This window comes from Boleophthalmus pectinirostris, unplaced genomic scaffold, assembly GCF_026225935.1.
Source record: "Boleophthalmus pectinirostris isolate CB_2022bp ecotype Guang Dong unplaced genomic scaffold, ASM2622593v1 HiC_scaffold_5, whole genome shotgun sequence".
Classification (NCBI taxonomy): Eukaryota; Metazoa; Chordata; class Actinopteri; order Gobiiformes; family Gobiidae; genus Boleophthalmus; species Boleophthalmus pectinirostris.
In genome coordinates, this window is record NW_026571404.1 from 38,095,994 (window position 1) to 38,121,698 (window position 25,705).

General features: G+C 38.8%; 1 protein-coding gene across 2 annotated transcripts in view; it reads left to right on the top strand.

Moving 5' to 3' along the window:
• Nucleotides 1-2,428: 2,428 nt before the first annotated feature.
• The window catches only part of LOC110154514 (VRK serine/threonine kinase 2), a 41,480-nt gene continuing 18,203 nt past the window's right edge, over nucleotides 2,429-25,705 (top strand). For both annotated transcript variants that reach the window (XM_055162998.1, XM_055163000.1), the window contains exons 1-8: nucleotides 2,429-2,563; nucleotides 10,267-10,409; nucleotides 11,197-11,252; nucleotides 14,584-14,653; nucleotides 15,016-15,103; nucleotides 15,641-15,749; nucleotides 15,916-16,008; nucleotides 18,604-18,736. In XM_055162998.1, coding sequence (XP_055018973.1) covers nucleotides 10,280-10,409; nucleotides 11,197-11,252; nucleotides 14,584-14,653; nucleotides 15,016-15,103; nucleotides 15,641-15,749; nucleotides 15,916-16,008; nucleotides 18,604-18,736 — 679 coding nt within the window. In that variant the 5' untranslated portion in view covers nucleotides 2,429-2,563; nucleotides 10,267-10,279. The remainder of the gene's footprint in view (nucleotides 2,564-10,266; nucleotides 10,410-11,196; nucleotides 11,253-14,583; nucleotides 14,654-15,015; nucleotides 15,104-15,640; nucleotides 15,750-15,915; nucleotides 16,009-18,603; nucleotides 18,737-25,705) is intronic.

Below are 25,705 nucleotides of genomic sequence, written 5' to 3' on the forward strand. Positions count from 1 at the left end.
TGGAACTGAACCTTTCATGTCTGAAGAAGGGCTTAGCCCAAAATGTCACATTGTGATGTCACTGAATTAAAAAAAAAATATATATATATTTTTTTAAATTTTTTTTATGATACAGTAAGCTCCCATATGCTTTTGCATCGATAAAGCTCAAAATTAGGATGACCAGATTTTCACAATCAACAGCAGGGACACCTCTGGTTTGTCATGGTTGGTAATAATAAGACTGAAACGAGTGCATAATTAAGAAAAATTGCTATGCGCTTGGTCCATTCATGAGTAACATGTGAGTCAGTATGTTATGTTTTGTTATTTTGAAGCAGCTTTTCTGTAGTTTACCTCAACAAGCACTGTTGGGCAAGTTACTTTGAAACTGTAATGCGTTATTTATTACCTATTACTGTCATTTCAAAGTAAGTCGTTACATTACAATATTACTGCATTTAAAATGTAAGGCATTACATTACTATTGCATTACTTTAAGTTACTCTCACCAAAATAACTTTTGCGCTGTATATGGACTGAACCAGGACTAAACCAGGTCTAAACCAGGACTAAACCAGATCTGAACCAGGACTAAACCAGAAGTGAACTAGGACTAAACTAGAACTGAACTAGGACTAAAACAGGACTCACTGTAGGGAAGGGCTCGAAGGTGACCGCAGGAGAAAGGAGCGGCTCTGCTCCGCACCTCACGGAGGTAAGAGCGACAGTCACCCTGCTGCTCGGGCTCGCGGCCCTGATTTCAGCAACTATTTACGGTTGCAAGTTTTCTCCCCGACGAAACCCACAACGTCGACGAAACGTTCTGCACCGACAAAGGCTCCTGCACTCGCACCCAAAAGGCAGAGGAAGATGCAAACCATCACACAAAAAGTTGGACTTCTGGACACGCTGAAGGAAGGTAGAAGTTACGCGCTGTAACAGACTCTTGCACCGGCTCGGGAACCTGCAAATAGTTGCTGAAATCAGGGCCGCGAGCCCGAGCAGCAGGGTGACAGCCGCTTGTGCTTGTTGAGGTAAACTACAGAAAAGCTGCTTCAAAATAACAAAACATAACATACTGACTCACATGTTACTCATGAATGGACCAAGCGCATAGCAATTTTTCTTAATTATGCACTCGTTTCAGTCTTATTATTACCAACCATGACAAACCAGAGGTGTCCCTGCTGTTGATTGTGAAAATCTGGTCGTCCTAATTTTGAGCTTTATCGATGCAAAAGCATATGGGAGCTTACTGTATCATAAAAAAAAAAAAAAAAAAAAAAAAATATATATATATATATATATATATATATATATATATATATATATTTTTATTCAGTGACATCACAATGTGACATTTTGGGCTAAGCCCTTCTTCAGACATGAAAGGTTCAGTTCCACACCTGTTATAAACAAGCCCAGGTCTAGTCAGCTGAACCACCATGTGACCCAATAAAAGAAACAGGTTTTGATTACGATTGTTGAATAGAGTCTTTAAAACAAAACAGGTGTTCACTCTGTTTTAAAGTGGTGTATTGATTTACCACAGATAGAAGTATTTACACTGTTTGCAATGTATATACAAATAAATAAATAAAAATAATTGAATAAAAGAAAAAAAAATCATTAAATAAAAAAATCATAAAAACTAAATAAAAAACATTAAATGAAAAAACAAATTAAAAAAATGCATAAAAATAAATACATTTTTTTTGTATTATTATTTTGGTAAATCATGTAACGAATTACTTTGAAATGACAGTAATAGGTAATAAATAACGCATTACAGTTTCAGAGTAACTTGCCCAACAGTGTTCCAGTCTAAATGCCATCGATTTGAGCTCCTGAGGCAGAAGTGGAGTAAAAAGTCACATTTTAAAAGTGTATTGGTTTTATTGTCTGTTTTGACCCATTAAGCATCGACATGTGTGTGTTGGATTTTCGGCAGAAAACCTACGTTAGATGATTGAATAGTTTGGATTTAATATTTGATTTTATCGTTATCATTTTCTTATCATATTTCGTTATCATATTTTGTTTCCATGTGTAGAAAATGTCATAACTTTTTTTTTTTTTTTTTTTTTTTTTTTTTTAGAAAAGTGCTGTATTAATAGAATATCACTATATTATATAATAGGGAATTCACACTGTAGCCTCTAATGGTAGCGTTAATATAAATTATATAAAGATAATTAAAGAAAAAAAAAAAAAAAGATTTCAGTGTTTCTTGTCATTTCTTTTTCTTATATTGTGGGAGCCTGGGACTCTCCCGGGTAAATACGGACGTTTGGCCACTCTCTTCTTCATATCAGGCTTTGGTGTTCACTAGCCCGGTGTTCACTGGAAACAAGCTCCAAAACAGCCAGAGCCAGAACCACACCATGCACCGCTCTGATTGGTTAGTCAGAAACCGCTTAGAAACTTCTCCGTGCTCCTATTGGCTGAGGCTGGAGTAGGAGGGGCGTGTTCCCGGAAGAGTTTGCTTGTGTTGTGATTGTCTTGTAAAAGGTCCACCGGAGCTTTACACATTTAATTTGACTCCGACAGACACTGAGGACTGCGCCGGCGTGTTTCCGAGGTCGGTATTTGTGTTTTTGCATTTGTTATTATGTTTTTTTTACATGAAGCCGAGAGGAGTTGACAGTTAGCTTCACTTTTTAACTAATGCAAACCCACACATGCTCTTTTGCGATCACGAGGAAAAGCTCAAAGATCGTAAATAATTGAAATAATATAACTTTCACAGATTTTTGTTTTCCAAAAGCCTGGAATAATCAAACGAGAGAAACAATATGAATTCATCCATATCTACCTTAACATTGTGGTTTATTTTTGCATAGGGTGACCAGATTTTCAAAGTTGTAAACAGGAACACACCGGGATTTGCTATAAATAAAATAGTGAACAGAGCGTGTAGCATTGTGTAATCTGAGAGACTTCTGCTGGTACATTTTTTGCTTTGTGGTTATTTGGGTCATTCCACAACAAATCTCCGAATGCCCCTCTCGACCATCTCAGATTTGACTGGAAAACAAAACATTCTAGGAGGTTCAGACACTTTCCAATAGGAAAAGACCCACATTTTTTGCTCCTATCTCCTTTTAGTTTTAGTTTTAACTCCCCCCTGACCTATTTTGAACAGAGTTTTCCAAGGAGCCACTTTCAGATTGCTTTATCTAAAAAAATAATTTAAGGTCAGTCCATCAAATTTTCAAGGGTTAAAATTAGTCAAATGTACTTGTAAAATCTGGACTTTTACACACTTTTGGTTTATCACAGATTTCTGGGGGCTTGAATTTGCTCGAAAATTGTACTCTTCAAATTTGAGGGCTTCTTTGAATCACTGTGGAAAGTGCAGTTTCAAAGACAGAGGTTTGATATTGAACACACACCTTCCCACACATGCCACTGTGGACTTTGTATTTTAAAACTGAGCCTCTGTGATGAACGCTCTACAAGATATTAAGTGTTCAAAATGGAACAAAATACATTTGTTGCCATCTTTACCATGTTATACCAAAAAAAGTCAGCACCCACCAACATAAAATGGACTGCTTTAGAAAGACTAGATGTCTGTTTTTAACATATCCATATCCATAATCTATTATGGTGTTCTGCCTTATTTTCACAAAATGAATGGTCTTCGCTTTAATGTACATGATTCGCTTAGATTCGTTTTAGATACAGCATCTGAAAGTGGCTCCTCAGAAAACTCTGCTCAAAACAGGTCAGGGAGGAGTTGACAAAATATTTTTAATATTTCTGATAGGGGTGTCAAATTATCGCGTTAATTGCGATTAATTAATTACAGTCATATTTAGCTCGTTATGTTTTTTAATCGCGTTAATCTCATTTTTAATCTCTAACTTTAGTGTTTATGTATGCGAGTTGCTTTACTATAAAACCTGTTTTTATGTGTTGTTGGGACAACAACACACACACACACACAAAACACATTTATACATTTTTTTTATTTCGGTAATTCCACTCATTGCCGGAAATTCACACAAAACGCGCGCAGTAACAGCGTAAGTAAACGTCACGTTAACATTGGCGGCATCAGTCGCACAATGGACGAGGTGGAAGAGCCAGTAGAACAGAGCAGCAGTGCACAGGTAAAAACACATTCGTGTCTTGGAAATTATTCTCCCGACGTGAAATATAAAAGAAAATAACAAATATAATATCGCCTGAAAACAACCTGCATAGACTCATGATGTCTGCACTACTGTCCTATAGTGACCTGCCACATGAGGGGACACGCACACAAACACACACAAACACAAACACACACAAACACAACACACACACACCTTCATCATCGTCATTTAACCTGAGAACGCGCGGACCACGTTTCCTTCCGTTGACACTTGCGCGGACACCGACGTGCTCCCGTGAGCCGCGTGTGGATCGTGTTTTCTCGCGTACGCGGCGTAAACCGCGCTTCCTCCTGTGCGCCTCTAAACCAGAACTAACACCAAGACTAAAACCACCTAAACCAGACTAAACCAGGACTAAACCAGGTCTAAACCAGGACTAAACCAGGACTAAACCAGAACTAAAACCAGAACTAAAACCAGAACTAAAACCAGGTCTAAACCAGGACTAAACCAGGACTAAACCAGAACTAACACCAGGACTAAACCAGAACTAACACCAGGACTAAACCAGAACTAACACCAGGACTAAACCAGAACTAACACCAGGACCAGGATTAATCCATTCCAGGACTAAACTAGGACTAAAGTAGGTCTAAACCAGGTCTAAACCAGGACTAAAACCAGTGATCTCATATATAAAGCATTTCTCTATCAATAATATTTTTAATATGGTTAAGGAAAGACTGGACTTTTTATTGTCTTTAAGTAGACAAAAGTTATTATGTTCAGATTTCCTCGTCTTTGCTACTTTACAACAAACAGTTTCTTATTCATGGAGACTTGGGCTCAACAGACAATTTGGAGAGATTTGTTAAACAATAAATGACTTTGTGACGGAGCCAGTCCGTCTATGATTTTAGGTGGCGTTTCCCCCTACACGTAACCGCGGTCTGCACTGGCGTGTCCGCGCGCACACACGCTGAGTCATCCCGCACACACGAGTTCATTCCCCGTTTCCCCGCTGTTTCATTCATTCGCGCCGTATTCACTGTTATCGCCTTCTCCCCTCTTTCCTCCGTTACTAATTCGCCAAGGGTGCACACTTGAGCGCGTTAGAGTAATTTATTTCTTACTTGTCTCGTACCTGTCCCATGACGCCGTCTCTCTCTCCTTCGACGCGGCGCGCCTCTGCCAAACCGAGCCACTATCTCCTGGTAGTTGAAATAGGCGCTGTTCGCGCCGTGGTGCTGACCATGTGACGCGCATTATGTAATACGATTTTCTTTACGTTTTTCAGCTATTATTTTTGACATTTAATGTACATTATTACTGTGTGCTCAACGTAGCATAGACAAGGTAGGTTTATGGTTAAATTGTTTGTCTTTAGAATGATTTTGATATATTGCTCAGTGGGAGGAGTCAGGGGAGTATAAAGGGGAGCCGTTCCTGGCTGTTAATCAGTCTGCCACCGGGTACAGAGCAGGTAACGTCGGGTGCTGTACAGATTCTTAAAGGGGACAGTTAACGCAGAACTCGACCCTGTTTCTTTGCTGTAAATACTTTTTGGATTGTTTTGCTCACTGTAAATATTCTGCACTGTTTTTGGGATTTTTGCACTTTGGACACTGGCACAATAAACCACCTGCACTCAGAATCTCGATCTTGCCTAAGTTTTTAATAGAGCCCCGCCACAGACTTTATAAAGTCACTTTTTTTTGTTCTATATCAGTCTTTTGATCTGCCACAATAATGTAATAATGAATTTAAATGAAAATACCTCAAATTGAAGGCTTTTCTCAGCAATTTTTAGGTGAGATTAAAATGAGATTAATTAGATTAATTAATTACAGATCATAATTAATTAATCTCTCAATTTTTTTTATCGCATGTGTGGGGAAACTGGCCCAAGTGGTCAAAATGAGAGTCCAGTGCAAAGTTGTCCTTCACCAAACCAAATTCTTTATTGGATCCTTCCAAGTCATGGGCAAAATTATATACATATTTACAAAAAAGAACTGTGCTTAACTAAACAAAAGCAACAGAAAATAACGCAACAAAAGAAAATACCCACAGGCACCTGGCTGCACTGATGGTGACCTCCTACTGATTAAACTGCCTCTACTTATATACCCCCCAGAGAGGAAGTCCCTCCCCCTGGGTTCACACCAACTTACGGGGAAAACTGTAGCAATTTCCTTTCCTTACTGGTGTGCTGCCTTAAATTATTTTCTGAAGCCTAATCCCCCTTTTAAACTGAACAGTGCTCCAACTTAACTAGATACACTGAAACCAAAATTCTAATAACCCATTTGATAAAACAAAGAACCATTTCCGAGGCTTCCCCCACATGGTCTGGGCCAACACCTCCCCCTGAGCCTATAAATATGGCTGCCAAAGGACACGCCCCCTCTTTTGTTCCCAGACCATGTGGAGTCACAGGTAAAGGTGGTAAGTTTAAACAAAAATGAAGGGATATAACCAAATAAAATGAATTTAACGCAACTGTGTGAATGTGATCAATTAAACAAAGACTAAATAAAACAAACCCGGGATAGTTATTATTTAGCTGTTTAGTTGATATAATAGATGTAACTGAACTAAGGTGAAAAATGGGGACAAAGGCCCTCTTTGTCACAGCATGACAGCACTAATTTCTGAGTTGGGAGCTAAAATTTGCGACTTGTCTGAACACGAATTTTTTTCAGTCAAATCCAAGATGGCCGAGTGTGGTAATTTTAAGATTAAGGATTAAAGATTATAAAAAGAAAGGTGTGCCACATTTAACTCCATCACTACCTTAACATTCTGGTTTATTTTTGCAATAATATCAGGTAAATTATTCTACAGGTGCATTGTGTAACTTTTCTGTTAGAGGGCCCTTCAAATTCTTTTCTCCATGGAGATGTTATTGCTTTGTCTGGAATGCTTCACAGTATGGCATTAAACATGTCTGTCTTCACGGGAGACCAAACCAGACCAAGTTACAGGTCAGATTTGTGGAGAGGTGACCCTGTTCACAGTCAGAATGCCTGTTTTTCTAGGTATTTTTGAGCTGTAAAACCACCTAAGGCTGTGCAGTTAATTGATCGTGATTTCGATTTGCGTGTCAAACAATCTCCAAACTCATAGAATCGCGTTGAAACGATTTAGACGTGGCCAAGTTTATTTTGGGATATATTTTATATAAATAAGTATATTAGTTGTATTTTTTAAATATAGAGATTGTAGAACAGCTGGATATGTTTATTTTGAAGACATTTATGTTTCTATGCCTTATTTCATGTTCAATGTATAGTTTATTCATTTTATGCTTTATACATTGCAAAACTGCTCTAAGGTTCATATTTGAAGCCTATATTTATATAATTATTAACAAAGTGTTTTTTTGTTTTTGTTTTTTTGAGAGGAAAATGCTGAATAAATTCATTGTGTAACTAAAAAAAATAATCTTTTGAATAATCATGATTTCAGTATTGACCAAAATAATCATGATAATGATTTTTTTTTCCATAATCGAGCTGCCCTAAAACCACCTGTAACTGAATAAATACAAGGTAGAGCTGTTTGTCACACTCTGGAACATTCCAGGCAGAGCAACGACATACCCATAGAAACAAGCAGGTGATAGACCCTCCACCAGAAAAGTCACACAATGCACTGTTAAGTCTTTAACAAAAATATACCATTATGGATCTGCTAAAGTTGAATTCTGTCCATAATATTACTTTGAATATTAATAGTAGACTACTGAGATAAATGTACACAGTGTTACTTGTAAATGTGAAGGAGGAACCTGTTTTATTGTACAGTGTAACAGTACTCTTACTCGAGTAGTTGTGGCTACTCTTCCACTCTTCTGCTTTATGTTGACAATATGAAATGATTTGAACATTTGTGTTTCTTGCACTGCTTATGATTTGTAGAAATATTAGTGTATATGAATTGCTTTGTAACATTATGGCTGCAACAATTAACTGCCTAATTGTGATTTGTAACTATATTAAAAAAAAAAAAAAGGTCACATTTTGATAATCACATCATGATCATTATCTGGTTATCTTCTGAAAAGAATGACCTAAATTCAGATTCTCTTCAGAAATGCAAATATTAAAATTCTTCATTCCTAAAACTTTGTCTCACTGTTTCAAGTACCAGTATTTATTTATTTTTAATACATTTGAAGTCTCAGTGTACAGTAGAAGTCATCTTTTGTATTTTGACTAAAATAATTGTTAGTTACAGCCGTAGGGTTGTCAGAAGTATTGAAAATCTAATTAAGACAAAACTATTACAAAACTAGATACTAATTTGAGCAAGTGTCAGTACTAAAAAAATTCTATTGTCTATCTAAAGAGTGTTTATTATTATTATTATTATTATCATTGTGGTATCAGTATTGAGTACTGAGTCTTTTCGTTAGAATCGAAATTGAGTTTGGGATCTTCCTGACAACTCCTCTAATTATCTTCATAGTGAAGGTTTGGCACATTGTTTGTTTGCTTGGGCCGTTATGACTGTTTCATAGAAAATCCCCCACCTTTTCTGTTTTTTTTGTGTGTGCTTTTTTATAGTTTTATCGATTCACTTTTAAAGAGTCGAAACAATAAACAATGATTCACTCTGGCCCTGTTTCAAGAAGCAGTTTGAGGCCAAACTCAGACTTCTTTAACCCTGAAAAGAGGTCAACTCAGAGTTTTCTGTTTCACAAAGAGAGTTAACCCAGACCCTGAGCCTAACCTGGTCCAGAGCATGTTTTTTTCCTCTAACCTTGAGTTTAACCTGAGTGTGCTCCTGAAGTAGGCCTCTGTTTGGACCCTCGCAGATGGACCACGTGCACTTCACTAAGCTTCACTAGAGTTTAATGTTGTGACTTGTGTTCATTTATACTTGACAACTGGTTGACTCAAATGACTTAAAGCCTGATCTGTCATCACCTTCTGCAGTGTGTTGGGAAGTGTAAACTCTGACTGGTCTGTCTCAGAGGAGATTAACCCTGAGTTAACTCTGAAATTCAGGGTTTATTGAACTTCCCTTGTGGAACAGTGGCTCTGTCAGTGCAGATTTGCCATTTACATTTAGCGACACATCTTGACATCACAACATTGTAGAATCCCTCTGGTTGCACCTGAGCTGAGACAGATCAAAGTTCTCAGGTGGAGTTGGCTGTATAACTGTCAGATTGTAGATGTGTTTACCTAGTCCATGGTTCATTGTCTCTGTAATTACTGGGTACATGAAACAGAAACTGACAAAGGGTTTCTGTTAAACTGAAACAAACATGAAATTATTTCAGCCTCAGAGAGTGGTGCCATTACCCAACTCCGTGATTGAACTTTCAGCCAGGATTAATATGAGAAGATTGTGGAGCCAATCCCAAACAAATACTAGTAAGATTTAATATATAATATCCAGTGTATAACCCACATGATTACATTTAAATAAATATTGATAGACACTTGGTTAAAATCTCAATGGGAATACATCTTCATGAATAACATTTAAATAGAAGTTTTTACTTATTACATTATAATATGTTGCATTAGCCCATAAGTTTGAGACCCTGCACGTCCCTTTGTGCTGCTCAGTCTCATCAGACGCCAACCACAATCTGAAATTGTTAAATTGTGTGTTGGTGACATTTGTTAAACTCTTACAATACTGAAGTTGTTGTCGCTCATGGAAGCATGGGACTTCCCGTAGCCTTTGTAGCACACGGTGCTTTGCATTGGTGAGTCATTCAAGTGTCAATTATACATAGCCACCAGTGCAAAGTGGTGGTTGTGGGGCATAACTTGGTTGAGGGAAAAAAATTAGGCCCCTTTTACTGGTACTGAAATCAAATAACCAAATACTAAGAGTGCAGAAAGAACCGTAAACACAGTACATCAACATTTGTGGATCAGAAATTTGGAAATTTCTTTCAAAAACTCCCACAGAGTTGTATAGACCTCTGGTCCATCTGAAATTATCATCAAACACTAGAACGTGAATGCAGTCAATAAAAAAAAAAAAAAACCACAATGATGGGCCAGCAAGTCATATCCTTCCCTGCTCTGTGAGGAGGAAGACACCTTTGTCCCTTCACTCACTAGAGGCTTTAGTTACCTCGTAAAGAGTGGATAAAAATTGTTAGGAAAATATAAATTTGTTAAATTAGAATGTTTATTTTTTTCTTCTTCAGTTTGCTGGTTTCCATGGCGCCCACAAAGAAATGCACCCTGCCCAAACCTTTACCTGAAGGCTTCATCCTCACAGACACAGAGCCGAAGAGCTGGAGGCTGGGCCGGATCATCGGACAGGGAGGGTTCGGACTCATCTACCTCGGTGATTTATTCTTCCTTTGTACTTGTATTTTATTTTCTTAATCTGTGATGCAACTGCCAGCATCCTGTAGTCATCTAGGCATTAAAAAAAAAAAATAAAATAAAAATCCACTGCTCACTAGTGTGAGGTGCGGCTCTCCTTAGCAGGAGGCAGAGCCCACAGGATGCGTCGCTTTGTTGTGATGACGTTTACGGCCATGTCAGCTCCCACCGGACACCACAGTTTTCTAATGCAAAAGACACTGCACTTGTTTCTTTTATTAAGTCATTTTAGATGAGTATTATGATTTAAAATTATAACAATGATCCACAGGTGTCAGATTTGAGTAATACAGCAGACAGAGCACAGTGTGCTTCTTTACTGTGCGAGACCAAATAACAAGGTGTAGTGGGATTAAAGGCCCTTTTATTGTAGTTTGTACTGCACGTTTAAATTAAGACATATTAGAAATCCTTTACTTTATTCCACATCCTGAAATATAAATTACTGCAGTTTTGGAGAATGATTCATGTTTGTTATCATACTTAAAAAAACCTCTACTGTTACTATTGTTATTTTTAATGTTGGTTTGTTGAGGCTGATCGTTTGTGTTAGATGAGTTTGGTTTTGGACCAGATTAATCGGAATTTAACATGGTCCCATTGAATTTCAAGTGCTCACTCAAAACAATATTATTATGTGAACTGGATTTAGTTTTTTGGAATATTTTCAAACCTGGATGAGTGAAAAAAAAATCCTCTTGTTCCCTTTTTATTTAATAATAACTTTATTTCTCTTTTTCCTGTAGCTTCTCCAGATGTGGAGCGGCCTGTTTCTGCTGACTCCCAGTTTGTGGTCAAAGTGGTAAGTTTAATCAGACTAAAGAAGGAGAACTGTGATTTTTGTTCAGGGAGTGATCAGGAGACCCCCATGGCGAGAGCCTGAACTTGATCTTTTTGCACAGAGCTCTGCTAGCCCTAGTAATCTATGTGTTTTAGTTTTGATTTTCATAATGAAGTGATCTGAACTGGTTTTCACTTGAAAGGTGTGTCTTGTCTGGGCAGTGATAAAACTAAAAGGTGGCTATTTTGGTCTAACATCTAAAACCAGTTTTGAGTTCTTTTGAGTAGATTTTTTTGTTTGTTTGCTGCACTCCATTCATTCAGAATTTTGGGGCGCAATCTTTCCCCCAGTCTTAGCACTTAGTGCAAGTGTCAGTCGTGGAGTTCTAAACAGTCGATGTGTCGTGTCTGAACATCAGGTGGAGTGGAGCAGACTGAGGGCAGGTGTGGTCAGAACTGTAAAAATAAATATCAAATGAATCCACTGAAAAACACCATGTAACATGCTCAAGGCTTCTTTTATTTGGAAATATATTAGGATGATAAATGCTTACCATTCATAACATTCGTGGGCTGTGCGGGAGACATCCAGATGCCCTCCCACACACAGCCCCTTGCCCGCTCTCTGTATCGGCTCAGCGCTTCTCTACAGTTTGGTTTGATCTGGATCTGTACAAAAGCTGCTCATTCACATGAGGCCTATTACAGCGATGTCCTAAAGTCTGTTTTCTTACCCTGTCTGCGCTCCTAATGCTGCGGTGTCGAAGCGGTAACATTAGAAACATTTATATGACAATACACATATTCCATAATCTGCAAGACTTCCACCTGTGTGGGAACAAATGCAGTGGAGCCGAGAGACGAGAGTGTGAGTGGTCAACAGTAGCAGTGGTGGACATTTGTACCTCAGGTGAGTCCGTGGGAGTGGACTGCGGGACAGAGGGAGCGGGTGTGAGAAAGCAGTGGGTCTGCTGTGGGATGGGAGCTCATGAGACAGACACTGGTCTTAAACAAACAACAAACTAAACAACGCAGGAAAAAACTGAGGCACTCAAAAAGTACAAAATAATTAAAAGCCTTTAATACCACATGGCAGATAAAGTTAAAATACACCAACGCGTTTCGGCCCTTCGGCCTTCATTAGGGCAAACTCGAGATGGTTATCACAGTGCAGATTTAAAGTAATAGGTGTAGGTCACATGTTCACAGTGGGCTGGCCCACAGTCCCCTAGTTGCATGATGGGACATCATGCATCTAGGGGACTGTGAGTTTGCCCTGATGTAGGCCGAAGGGCCGAAACGCATTGGCGTATTTTAACTTTATCTGCCATGTGGTATTAAAGGCTTTTAATTATTTTGTACTTTTTGAGTGCCTCAGTTTTTTCCTGCATTGTATTTGAGACTGGTCCCTACACTGAAGAGCCCCAAAAGAACTATTCTGCAAATTTTTTGCATATCCAAGTAGCACTCCTGCCCCCAAAGCCTTGCAAACAAACTAAACAAACTATAACCGGTTGACGTGTGGGCTTACAGCAGTGCGCGTGTGTGAGAGGGGCACATGTGCACGCAAAGTGTTCAGTCAGTTCTGTCATGGCCCATACAAAAGTCTATATTCCTGGTGCCTCTGCTGGTGTGTACTTGCATCATGGAGCTCCGGAGCTGTTTTATTGTCACATATATAACTTTTCCCCACATTCCTCTTTGCTGCCTGATAATGAAGTAAAGATTACAGACATTACCCACACTGGCAGTGCTTTTAAATGTCACAGCGGTCACAGATTGGTTCAGACGCTATCACCATATCTGTAGTTGTACCGTCCCACTCCATCCTCCAGCAGCAAAGTACAACCCCACCTGGACACGCCCACTCCTTAATGCTAGCACTAGTGCTAAGGTTGGGGTAATATCGGGCCCATTATGTCTTCAGTGAGAATCTTCAATGACTGGTAGTGTGTTTCTGAAGAAAATATAGATGAACAATAATATTGAAACTAATTTATGCAACTGACACAACAATCCCAATGCAGACATATACAGTAAAATGAAACCCTTTAAGTAGTTAATTTGTGTATAGTGAGTCATAAAAGTTCTTTATTTATTCCCTCTCTTGCCCGTTCCTCTGTCTTTGTTCTGTGAAATGTGATTCAGATGTGGTCTGTCCACCTTAGACAGGCTGAATGTGTTTTTAAGTTAGCTCTTAAAACTCACCTGTTCTCTTTAGCCTGTAATTGTGATTCATACGTAATGACCATTACTGTACAGTGTGTCTTTATGTGTTTGTATTTTGCCAATCTGTGTCTTTTTTTTTGTTTTTTTAATCATTACTGCTGTGTACAGCACTTTGCTCAGCTATGCTTTTCAAGCACAGTAGAAATAAAGTTGGGTTTTAGTCAAATGTTGCTGTAGTACAGAAAGTGACTGTTCTTTCTAGAATATATAAAATAATAATTCAGTATATTCTATTCTGTACTATTTTGTATCTCATTTATTATTATTTTTTATGTCAATATTCTAGTAGTTGAATGTCTAGTTGTGTGTCCATCCTTATTTATCTGACCTGATTTTGATTATATACAGTAGAATATTCTTTTTATTCTCCTGCTGTTGTTATAGACAGATTATTTGTTTGTGAACACAGTGGATGTGCGGGCAGTCTGAGTGCAGAAAGCGCTGCTGTCTGTGCTCTTAACATGAAGTTTTAACACTTGCTTTTGCTGTTGTCAGCACTAAAACAGTTTATCACTGTGTGATAAAATAAGTTATGATGCTAACTAACTAACTAGCTAACAGAAACTGTAAACAGGTAGTTGTGTTACTTTCAGAGTAGTTTCAGTGTAGTTAGCTCCTCCTGCAGGCAGATAGAAGGAAGTGTCCACCAGCGTCCGGCCAGAACTGAAGAAGCAGCTTGGATGAGCTGAGAAACATATTCGACCAACTTTTGTCCAGTTGACAAATTGAATTTCTCTTTTGTTAACATTAACATTTTAAATGTAGTTATTAATTTTAGTTCATTATAATAATTCAATAGTGAGTGGTATACGTCTTACCCATATGCATTAAATCCAGGTGAGTGCATAAATGACAAGAAGAAATGTCTCAAACTTCAGTAGCTGGACATCCACTCATACCTGATCGATACAACTAGCCCTGGCCTGGGAGAGCCTGAAATCTGCTGAAATCCTTCCAGACCCTGACATGATACAGACAGGACAGTGTCTCTTTCTGCAGGAGACATGCGCAGTAGGGTTATCGCGAAGTGTCTGATAATCCCTCTATATTTTGTATTGCAACATTGAAATTTCACACTGGTCTTTCCTTTGTTTTATTTCTAAATCTTTGTGTGTTCTATCCAGGAATATCTGGAGAATGGGCCTTTGTTTTGTGAGCTCAAGTTTTACCAGAGAGCGGCCAAGAAGGACATGAGTGAGTACCAGGCAGCAGGCTTCACATGTGCACTGTAGGGCTGAGCGAGATGGGCATACACTACATTGTATGTAAAAAGTGTTTTGTCTCTGAGCCTCAGAAAATGCACAGTTTGAATTCTTCCAGGATTATGATGTCACAGGTAATGATGTCCAGACTCATTCAAAGCAATAGTGCCAACAAATCACATTCATTACAACAGCACACACACTTGTGATCTGGCTCCAAGAAAATCATGATATTTATTTTTGGGTATATCACCATCCTCTGCTCTCCTTATGTTTGGATGAGGGCTGTTCAGTTAGGACTAAATAACTGTAATAATTTTGTATGTACGGTCTAATCATTTGATGTGATTTTAGTTCAGAAATGGATGAAGACTAAGCGACTGGACTTCTTGGGGATTCCGACTTACTGGGGCTCAGGACAGGCCCAGTACAACGACCTCAGGTATTTCACTCACTTTAGGACTTTGGACTTTACTACATTAGGGTTTGGATACTGAATGCTTTGTTGACTGTAGTGTGATCATGTCAGTCTCCTCTGCATCCTTTTGGAACTGGACCACAGAGCATGACAAACCTCTGTCCTAACTTGGGACGGTCCAACCACAGCCACTCTTCTTGAAAATTCTCATTATAACATTTAGAACAAAATATATCACTTCTTTTAGCTGTGATAAATAAGAGTGTGGTGCAATTTCCTCCACAAATGACAAAATCTCCTGTCTTCCTCTGCGTAACAGCTGCTAATCGTGTAGTTTAGAGCTGCACAAACATGTTCTGAAATGTGATTCTTGTGATGATTAGTTTGTCAGTTCAGATTTCAGTCTTTTTATCAATTCCTTGATGTATTTAAAATGTGAACATTGAATCCAACACAACAGAATCCAAATCTAATGACTAAATGAATGACACAAATTGCAATTAGATTTTTATTTATTTTTTTCCCCCAAAATCTTACCCGTTAAACCCTTGGTGGTGACAGGTATCGCTTCATGGTCTTGGACCGTCTGGGCTGTGACCTGCAGAAGATTTGCAACCAAAATGGAGGTGTGTTCAAACCCGACACAGTTCTGCAGCTCGGGACCAGACTGGTGAGGACTACATCTGTTTGTTTATTTAGTGTATCTCAATCGGGTGTGGGGCCTTCTCAATAAGTCCTGTTTGTGTGTATGTGTCTGTACAAGTGTATTTTAGTGTTTCTCGGTCAGGGGTGTGGCCTCCTCCATGTGTCCTGTGTGTGTGTTTGTGTGTGCGCAGGTGGATGTGTTGGAGTTTATCCATGAAAACGAGTACGTCCACAGCGACATTAAGGCCGCCAATCTACTGCAGGGGCACAGGGACCCACACCAGGTGAGGACTGAGGAGTAGAGTTTACATGATATTAAAATTAATCTTGAGTCTGACACTAAGGAATAGACTCCATTGTCAATTCTGATTCTGATACCACAATGATAAATAAAACAGTCTTTATTTAGACAAAAGAATGTGATTTTCAACATTAAATCATAGTACTTTCTTGTATTATTTTTTCTTATTTTATTCCCATGTGTCTTATATGTGTGTAAACCCTCAGTGGTCCAGATATGTTCCACAGTGGTCCATATTAGTCTATGTTAGGGCTGGGCGATATGGAGCAAAAAATCTATCTCGATATATTTTCTATATCTCGATATACGATATATATCTCGATATGTGTACAGGAAAAAAATAACCTCCCAAAACTACTACAAAAACACATATGCCAAATTCCACAAGGTCTTTTTTTTTATTGAAGTGCAAGAGGTGGACAGTTCATGTAGGAACAAAGTGCTTCACAATTACAAAAAATCCATGATTGCATAAATAATAATTTAACTGTAAAATAAAACAAATAATACATATTTCCTTCTTTTCATTCATAAATAAAACAACTCAACTCAAGCTCATCTTTGCATTAACTCTTTAACCGTACAATAACCATGAGCTCCTTTAGCAGAGGAAGTTCATGATGTTCCTTATTTTAACAGACCCATTTTCCTCACCAGCAGTAACGAGCTCTGAGGTTTCCCACAATCCACTGCAGATCAAACCTAACGTTTCCAAACACTATTGTTCAAGTTACACTGCAGCAAATTATTGATCAAAATCTTCTGCATAAATAAACTTTACATTAATAAACTTTGCAACATATAAACCATAACGACTCTAGAACCACATCATCTCGTTTGACATTATAATGTGTTTAATGCAGTTTTGCCACATGTGTTTACGTTTTACAGAAATGAAACTTAAAAGCGCATGGCTCATTTCGATAGATTTAAAATACTGAGATATCGCCCACCCCTAGTCTATGTGCTCTTATACTTGTTCTGATACAGCTCAACATCATTCTAAACACATTCAGGAAAGGTTAATTACATTTTCATATCAATACCTACTCAAATTAGTATCTAGTTTCAATACTAGTCACAAGTGCCTTTATCTATTTTTATTGTGACAACATCTGTCCTCCTGCTATCCAGAGGTGCAAAAAGTACTGAAAAATTGTAGTTAAGTAAAACTTTGTTTAATTACTTTGCTTAATTCCTACTAAATTAAAAGTAACCATCTAAAAATCTACTCGAGTAAAAGTAAAAAAAAAAAAGTGCTTCATTTAAAATGTAATTTGAGTAAAAGTTACTTAGCTACTTTAAAACAATTTGTGCTGGGTTAGATTTATGACTCATCCTTTTTTACATCAAAATTGTTTTAATCAACTTTCAGGTGATACAAACAAACTTTGTTCAGTACAAACTTTATACATTTTAAAGACAATAGAACTTTAACTGCATAACAAATTAAACAAATTAACAACAACAACAACATTTTTGAACACTGACAGCTGTGTCCAGCGGGACAGGCCCATTTTGCTTTGCATTCTTATGTTATTCCCTAATTTGCATTTGAACGCAAAAAGCTGTCTGAGGTTTGGCCAAGGGTTTCCCTCTCTTTCCTCTCGAGAATTATTCAGTGCACCTTCTTCTTGAATATCGTTCACGACGACCTCGATCCTTGGCTCAACAGTAGCATCATCCAAACTGATTCAAGACAGACTGACGCTTCTTTACAGTGACTGAACATTTTATAGTGAAAATGCAGCACATGCAAGTCTTTTCTTTCATTTTCGGCAAATTGTTTTTTGGTTTTTTTTCTCAATAATGAGGGTGGGTCCCAATGTAATGAAGTAAAATACTTGGGTCAAAACATACTTGAGTAAAAGTAAAATTCCCTATTTGTGACAAAGTGGGCCTTTGTCTTATTTTAAATTCACCTTAGTTTATGTTAAACATTTTGATTTTGGAAAGACACCTTTTGCTTTGCTTTACCTGGAATTGTTACTCACCTGGAGGAGGTACTTCCTGCTGGGCGGAGTATAAAAGGCAAGCAGGTGTCATCAATTAGAGAGACTTCTGTGCAGGTATTTGGTGGTTTGCTTTGAGTTACTTATTTTTTGTCTATTTGTACTTTTGTTGGTTAAACCCAGAAGTCTGTTTTTTAAAATAAATTTTGTCTGCGTAAAGACACCTTTTTTTTGTGTCATCTGCCTCCTACTTTGACCATTTTTGGCCAGCTTCCCCACACTATTTCAAATACTACTTAAAAAAAAAAGACAAATTACTGATGTACTTATAAATGATCAAAAGTACTCAGTTACAATAATGTGAGTAAATGTATTTCGATATTTTCCACTCTTGCTGCTGTATTTATCCAACCACACCACAACATCTGCAGGTTAACTAGAGACGTTTGACCTGCCCCCTCAGGCTCACACGACACAAGAGAGACATGAGTCCAAATCTTGGTAAAACACTATTCTATAAATTACAACATAATCAGTATAATAAGACATAAGTCATAGGTGACAATTCTTTAAATCTTTTTCATGATTTTTCTTCTCTTAATTCCGGTGACTGTTGTGTTGTGCAGGTTTACCTGGCAGACTACGGCCTGTGTTACAGATACTGCCCAGATGGAGTACACAAAGAGTACAAAGAGAACCCTAAAAAAGGCCATGACGGGACCATAGAGTACACCAGCCTGGACGCGCACAGAGGAGTGGGTAAGAGGACCTCTGTTTGGCTTATATGGGGAAATTCCAGTGTTGCAACAGGAACAACAGGAGATTAAGAATATGCAATCAAAGTGTGAATTGTGATCAAACTGAAATTATGAACTTTTTTTTCTTCTTCTATGGTACAAGTATGAAATTCCTCTTAAATTAACCAGAAAAGTGCAGAGATACAATATCACATACCCTTACTTGAATATATTCACTGCAAGTTTTATTTATGTATTCTTTTAATATTTTTTATTAAGGAATCATAGTATATTCATGCAAGATTTGCAAATCACATTTTTCTTATTTTCAAAACCACCATCTTAATGCAAGTTTTATTTTTAATCAGTCTTTTGCAGCCTTTTCAAATTGTAAAAATATATATATTAGGGTTGCAAGATTGAACAAAATCACTCTGAAATCGTAATTTGAATAGGTGGAACTGGCAAATCACGAAGACTGGAATTTTTTAAGTGCCTTCATTTTCCTCTCTAATCTAAGTTAGTAAGTCTGCATAGCCACTCTTCTTGAAAATTCTCATTAAGTACATTTAGAACAAAATATATAACTTCTTTTACCTGTGATGAATAAGAGTGTGGTGCAATTTCCTCCAGAAATTACAAAATTCCCTGTCTTCTTCTGCATAAAAACTGCTAACCCTGTAGTTTAGATCTGTACAAACATGTTCTGAACTGTCAGTTTGTCTGGATGTGTTTAAAATCTCAACTTGAACAGAATCCTATTTTTTTTTATTTAATCTCTTTATTTATCCTCGAGGGAGAATTAAAAGGTAACGGAGAGTAGCAGAGTTACTCAATAAAGGTATACATCAAATCATCCATAACGTGCATACAACAGAGCTCTTGTTAAAGTGCTGAGATGTTCCAGTTCTGCAGAGGGGAGGGGTCAGAGCTGAGGAGCTGAACGTCTGAAGGGACAGATCGTGGCCTTCCTCCACTCGAGCACATGATTAAAACATAAAACGCAAATTTAACCATAATCACAATGTTTGTCAGAAAAATCACAGTCAGATACTTTCCACAAATTGTTCAGGCCTTTGTATATACCATCTTTATTTGCATGTTATATTTTGTTGTTTTTTGTTAGTTCATTTTGCACGGCTCCCTCACCTGCGTCCTGTGTAATCATGTTAAAGTCATGTTGGATTTATGCTGAGCGCCCGTTTTGCTCCTTCTGCTTCGTATCGATCTTAATGAAAAAAAACAACAACACGGCGATTAGCCCAGGTCTGTGTATCGAGCCCGACTCTTATCTGCCGAGCCAAGTATCAAAAGAGCGTAATTAAAACAGGATAAGAACAGAGGAGGAGAAGAGAAGGTAATTAGAGAGGAGAGAGGGACGGGGAGAGAGGGTGAGGCAAAGAGAGGGTGAGAAAGGGAGTGGAGGAGGCAGATAGAGAGAGGGAGAGGGTGAGGCAGATAGAGAGAGGGAGAGGGTGAGGTAGATAGAGAGAGGGAGAGGGTGAGGCAGATAGAGAGAGGGAGAGGGTGAGGCAGATAGAGAGAGGGAGAGGGTGAGGCAGATAGAGAGAGGGAGAGGGTGAGGTAGATAGAGAGAGGGAGAGGGTGAGGCAGACAGAGGGAGAGACAGAGAGAGGGAGAGACAGAGAGAGGGAGAGGTGGTTAAGAGCGAGCAGGCAGGCAGATGAGGAAAAGAGAGCAGGGAAAAAGAAGAAGGATAAAGAGGAGAGCTGCTCTACATGTGCTGATGAACCACGAGTGGAACTGGAAAGACCTGACTCAGGCTGCAGGGTGTGTGCTACACCTGCCCTGGGGCAAACTGCGCATGTGTGGCTGCCATCACCAGTCACCAGTCAAACGCTCTAGATAAGTGGTTTCCAAGATTTTTCTTTTTTTTTTTTCTCTCTCTCTTCTCTGTAATTTTACCAGTAGATATGATGACAACCTCCACATTCTCCTGATGTTATGGTTTATGTTATAGAACAGTCATCATCGCAACAGACTTTAAGGAAGCAATGACCAAGGCACTCTGCTTTGTACCTCTTGTTTTAGGATCTACTTGTAATCCTCTAAATATCCTAGGTTGAGCTCTAGATAGGTGAAGTGTCTTGCTCAGGGACGACAGCAGACTTTGGCGTTTGGACCAATAACTTTCACCCACAGTAGACATAAACCTTAGAAGTTAGAAAAGTGAACTCCCACACTAGAAAATATTTAGAATATTTTAAAACAACAGTTCAAGTGTAAATGCCTGGGAAAGGTAAGGTTCACTTTAAGTCCATAGGGTTGTAGTCTGTGTTTTGTTTTGTTTTGTAGTGCTGCAAAATGATCAAATAAACTACTACTACTATTACTAAACTACTGCTTCTAAAGAGACATACAGTTTGTAATCCATCAAACTCTCCTGTCCATGTGCAGTTTTAAGTTCACATGTGTCTGCTCCTGTTCAGTGTTTGTACCTAAGATGTTGACAGGTTTCCATGGCGATGTGCGAGCGGCGACCCTTGACCCCGCTAAGCTAAACGGTGTAATTAGCGCCATCGGGTGGGCGTCTGGTGGAAAGGAGGCGAGAGAGCGACAGGTTAAGAGGGGAGAGACGGCAGCAGCGCTTTGGGACAATACAAGATAATTAGCACAACAGCATGGCTGCTGCTCCTCTGTGTCTCTGCAGAGCGGAGAGCGTCTGGGAGAGGGAAACTTACCAACACTTCCAACTGTTTTATTTTAGTCAAGAGTTAGTTATGTAGTTCAGTGTTTCTCAAACTGGTCTGCGAGCTCCTCTGTGTAGTTCTAGGAGAGACAGAGAGCAGACAATGATGCAGTCCTAGATTAGACCTGGAATAGTGCTGTTCTAGACCTGGTTTAGATCTGGTGGTACCATAGACTGTATAAAAGGACATAGTTAAATATGGCCATGTGGCCATACTGACTTGTCAAAGCGTGGTCCTGTCAGATCTCAGAAGCTCAGCAGGGTTGGGCCTGGTTAGTACTTGGATGGAGACACTGGAAAAGTCAGGAGCCACAGGGGGGCGCCAGTCACAAAAAAAAAAAAATGTTGTTGTGTCCTTAGGCAAGACACTTCACCCACAGTGCCTAGTATGAATGCGGTGTGTGTGTGTGAGTGATGGTGGTGGTCGGAGGAACCGATGGCTGCCACACGTCCATCAGCTTGCCCCAGGGCAGCTCTGGCTACAATAGTAGCTTACCACCACCGGGTCTGGAGTGAATGAATAATGCTCTGTAAAGTGTAACCCTCTTGTTACAGTCGGAATATAAATTTAACCCCAAATTCCACTCCAACTGTACTTTAAATAATTTGGACCAGAAGACTCGACTACTTACAGGAGCAGTGATGTGAATGAGACTCAGACAAAGGCTTAAAAGTTTTAAATGCCGGCTTGTATTAAAGTAGAAAATAAAATAAATTGTAAACAGGATTATCTCTTTTGGTACCAACACTTCTCATTGACAACTTTCTTTACAGTCACAGTAGTCAACAGTTCTTACCTGGGTGCACCCTTTCAAATTCACATTCAATTTAAGTTCAACAAAAATATCTGGTACAATTCAAGTTCGATGGACATTACATTCATCAAACAAATCAAACAACAAACCCTTTTGTGGAAGAATGACTCTACCCCACCCCAAGTTCACTTCCTGCTTGTAGATATGTGTACAGTCCGCAAAAGTCCTTATGAATTTCAGGTAAGTTTAACGTCCAGTGTTCCAGGGGAATGTGTGCAAGGAAGGAGCAGCAAATGACAAGGCGTGGAAGGGTATGTTGCTGTGGGGCCTACCACACTGCACCGTGCAGTAGATGATCGATTCAACCAGTTTATCCAAGGGGGTGGCTCGCCATCAACGACAGAACCTGACCGATCTCACAGTAGTGAAAAGGCTGGAGTTCAAAATGGCGCTTCCTCCTAGCCTCTCTCTCGTCTAAAACCAAAAGTGCAAAGGGTAAAAATAATGAATTCCTACCTTAATATATCGTTTCTTTCAAATAAATATGCGAGATATAACATCTAACTTCAACAATTGATCGTTTAAATTAACATTGTGCGTTAAGTTTGTACCTGTATTTGGTTTTTTTCAACTGCAGTTTTCTCATGTGCTCGGATTGGAAAAAAGGAGAAAGAGACCTGGTGACTGGTGGCTGCGTGTGGGGCCATGGGGTGGGACAAGTGCGCAGATAAGGACAGGTCATTGGACCAGAGCTAAATGTCAATCACTTGGAAAAGTTAACTCTTTAAACGCTGACAATTAGTCTGTTCACAACAGAATCATGTAGCAGTCTGGAACTACTAACAAAATACTGATTTGGGCTTTAAGCATATTTTATTAAAAGCACTCAATTATCAAATATGGGCTACAAAAGCGTCTTTGTGACATGTCTGTGAAAAGCTCTATATACATTTAAAAAAAACAAAAAACCTTTCAGCCTCTTGGCTTCATGACACAGAGTCATCTGGTCCTTACATTTCCTTCTCATTTACCCCCTGAAGTTCTATTTGATTCATGGATGTTTGAGTACTGTATTTTTCAGACTATAAGTCACTCCAAAGTATAAGTCACACCAGCCAAAAATGCATAATGAAGAAGAAAAAACATATAGTCCGGTGCGACTGATATATGTTGCACTTGTTGGGGGAAATTAATTTTATAAAATCAGAGACCAGGAACCGACATTTCCTGTTGAAAGTCAAGTTGTAGTAATAACAATAGAAGAGAGAACAACAGACTGTTAATGTCACATATGAACAGTTCTTCAGATAAATATAACATAAACAACAGAACAGAACAAGTTTACCAAACTCTCCATCTCACTCCAAATCAATAAATCCATTCAATTCTTCATCCTCAGTGTCACTTCTGAGCAACACATGACCTCCGCAGCTTGTAATCTGCAAAATATGATTTTCTTTTTAGGGGTATTTGTGTTCAGTTTTCTCAGTTGTATTTATAAGTTTGTTTAAATTTTTAATTTTCAGACTGACATGATACAGACAGGACAGAGACTCTCTCTGCAAGTCGCACCAGAGTATAAGTTGCAGAACCACCCAAACCATGAAAAAAGTGTGACTTATAGCCCAAAAAATACATAATCTTTTAACTGCTTAATTTCAAGCCACTCAGCTCCTGTTTTCATGTTGACTGGTACACGCCCACGGCTTTGTTTTTGATTTTCTTAATTGGTAATAGACGTATAATTCAGTAGCGCTGTGTAGTCATTTTGGTCCAAATGGAAAAAAACAAACATCTGCAGCTCCCTAGTGTGATGTGCAGCGATCCATCAGAGGGACCGACAGCATGCGGCGCTTTGCTGTGATTTAGACAGCACATTTTCAGGAGCCTGTGAGCAAGACAAGTGTTCATGGTCCTGTTTAAGAGTTTGATTTTCAACAAAAAAGTCAGCTCTTTCTTTTTGAAGTCAAACTTACAAGACTAAACAGCCAATAAGTGATCTGTTCAGGCACTTGTGTATGTAGTATTAGTGTGGTATGATTGGAGTAAATGTAAAGAGGTTACAAGTTAGGAGTTCCACCTTTTCTCAAATCATGCCAGTATGTTAGTCATCATTCTTCCTGCGTCAGCTCCATACCTCCACACTTGTCACATTGTACAGTCCATAACCTGAGTGATCTCTGTATCGCTCCTCTGTTCTCTGCTTCAAACCGCCCCCAGCCTCAGTCCATTGACCCTGTGTTTATGAGAGCCACTGGACCTGCTCTCCTTATTGTGAGTAATTACATAGAGCTGTGAATGCAGGAGGAGGAGAGAGGAGCGGGGAAAACAGATTATAGCACAATAACAGGCATCAGCTGCTCTATTTAAGCCACTGCCCTGTGAGAGAATCAGGTGTAATGGAGTCTGTGACTAAATGCTTTTATCAGTGTTATGTTAGCAGATACGTAAATGCAATTTAACTCAAACTGATAATAATATCAACTGGAATGCATCATGACGTGGAAGATATATCAAAAAATGTATGTCACAAAGAAACACATCTGACACAAAGACTACGTGTGCGTGTGTGTGTGCAAGTATCTCTTCAGTCTATAAAGTACGATCATTGGAACCATGCCGGTGGAAGGACCTTCATCTCCTCTGAGTGGGTGGAGACTGCTGCCCCCCTCTTCCTGTAAGAAAGGAAAAGTTTGTTTTTATCATTGTTTAGGGAAGTACAGTTTATCTTTTTTTTTTTTTTTTTTGAGATCTCTTTAGTGTTTCAATCAATCAGACTTTATTCATGAAGCACTTTTCACACAAAATGCTTCACAGTGATTCAACACATGAGGTCCAGAAGCAGTCAGTAAAAGCGTGTAGCTTGGAGCAGAGTTCAGACTTTGGAGGAAGATGCATTTTGGACTGACAAAGGAGAAATTCATTTTGTCAACTGGACAAACGTTTGTTTAGGTCAAAAACATTTTGCAGCTCATCCAAGCTGCTTCTTCACTTGGATGAGCTATGAAACATTTTGTGGTTGTACGAGCTGCCATTACTATTGTGTGTGTTGAACTGTGCCTGTTGCATTGATCTGTGTGATCCAGATCAGTTCTTCCTATGGACATTCAAACTTTGAGTTCTACAACTTTGTAAATTTATCGTCTACCTCACTGAATTTATACTAGTATTGTAAATATTGGGATTTCACTGAATGGCCGTTCATTCATTTATTGTCTTTTTTGTCTTTTGTCCATCCTCTAACACATGGTGCCATCAAAGCAGTTTCAGTCTCTGCCTCCTCTCTCCCTGAGCCCCACCTCGTCTTCTGGTGACTAGCCCATAGTTATTGCAGTTCGTTACGCTGCGTCCTTATCTTGCAATTACATAATTATTACCTGGTATAATGGTTAATACAGTAGCCTACATCATTTAACACAGTGTATTTGCCACAATATCTACAATGCAAGAGCCCTCATACATCTGACTGCATCAAGTTATTCATCTGGTACAAGGCTCTCTGTGAAAATTAATTTAGATACATTTG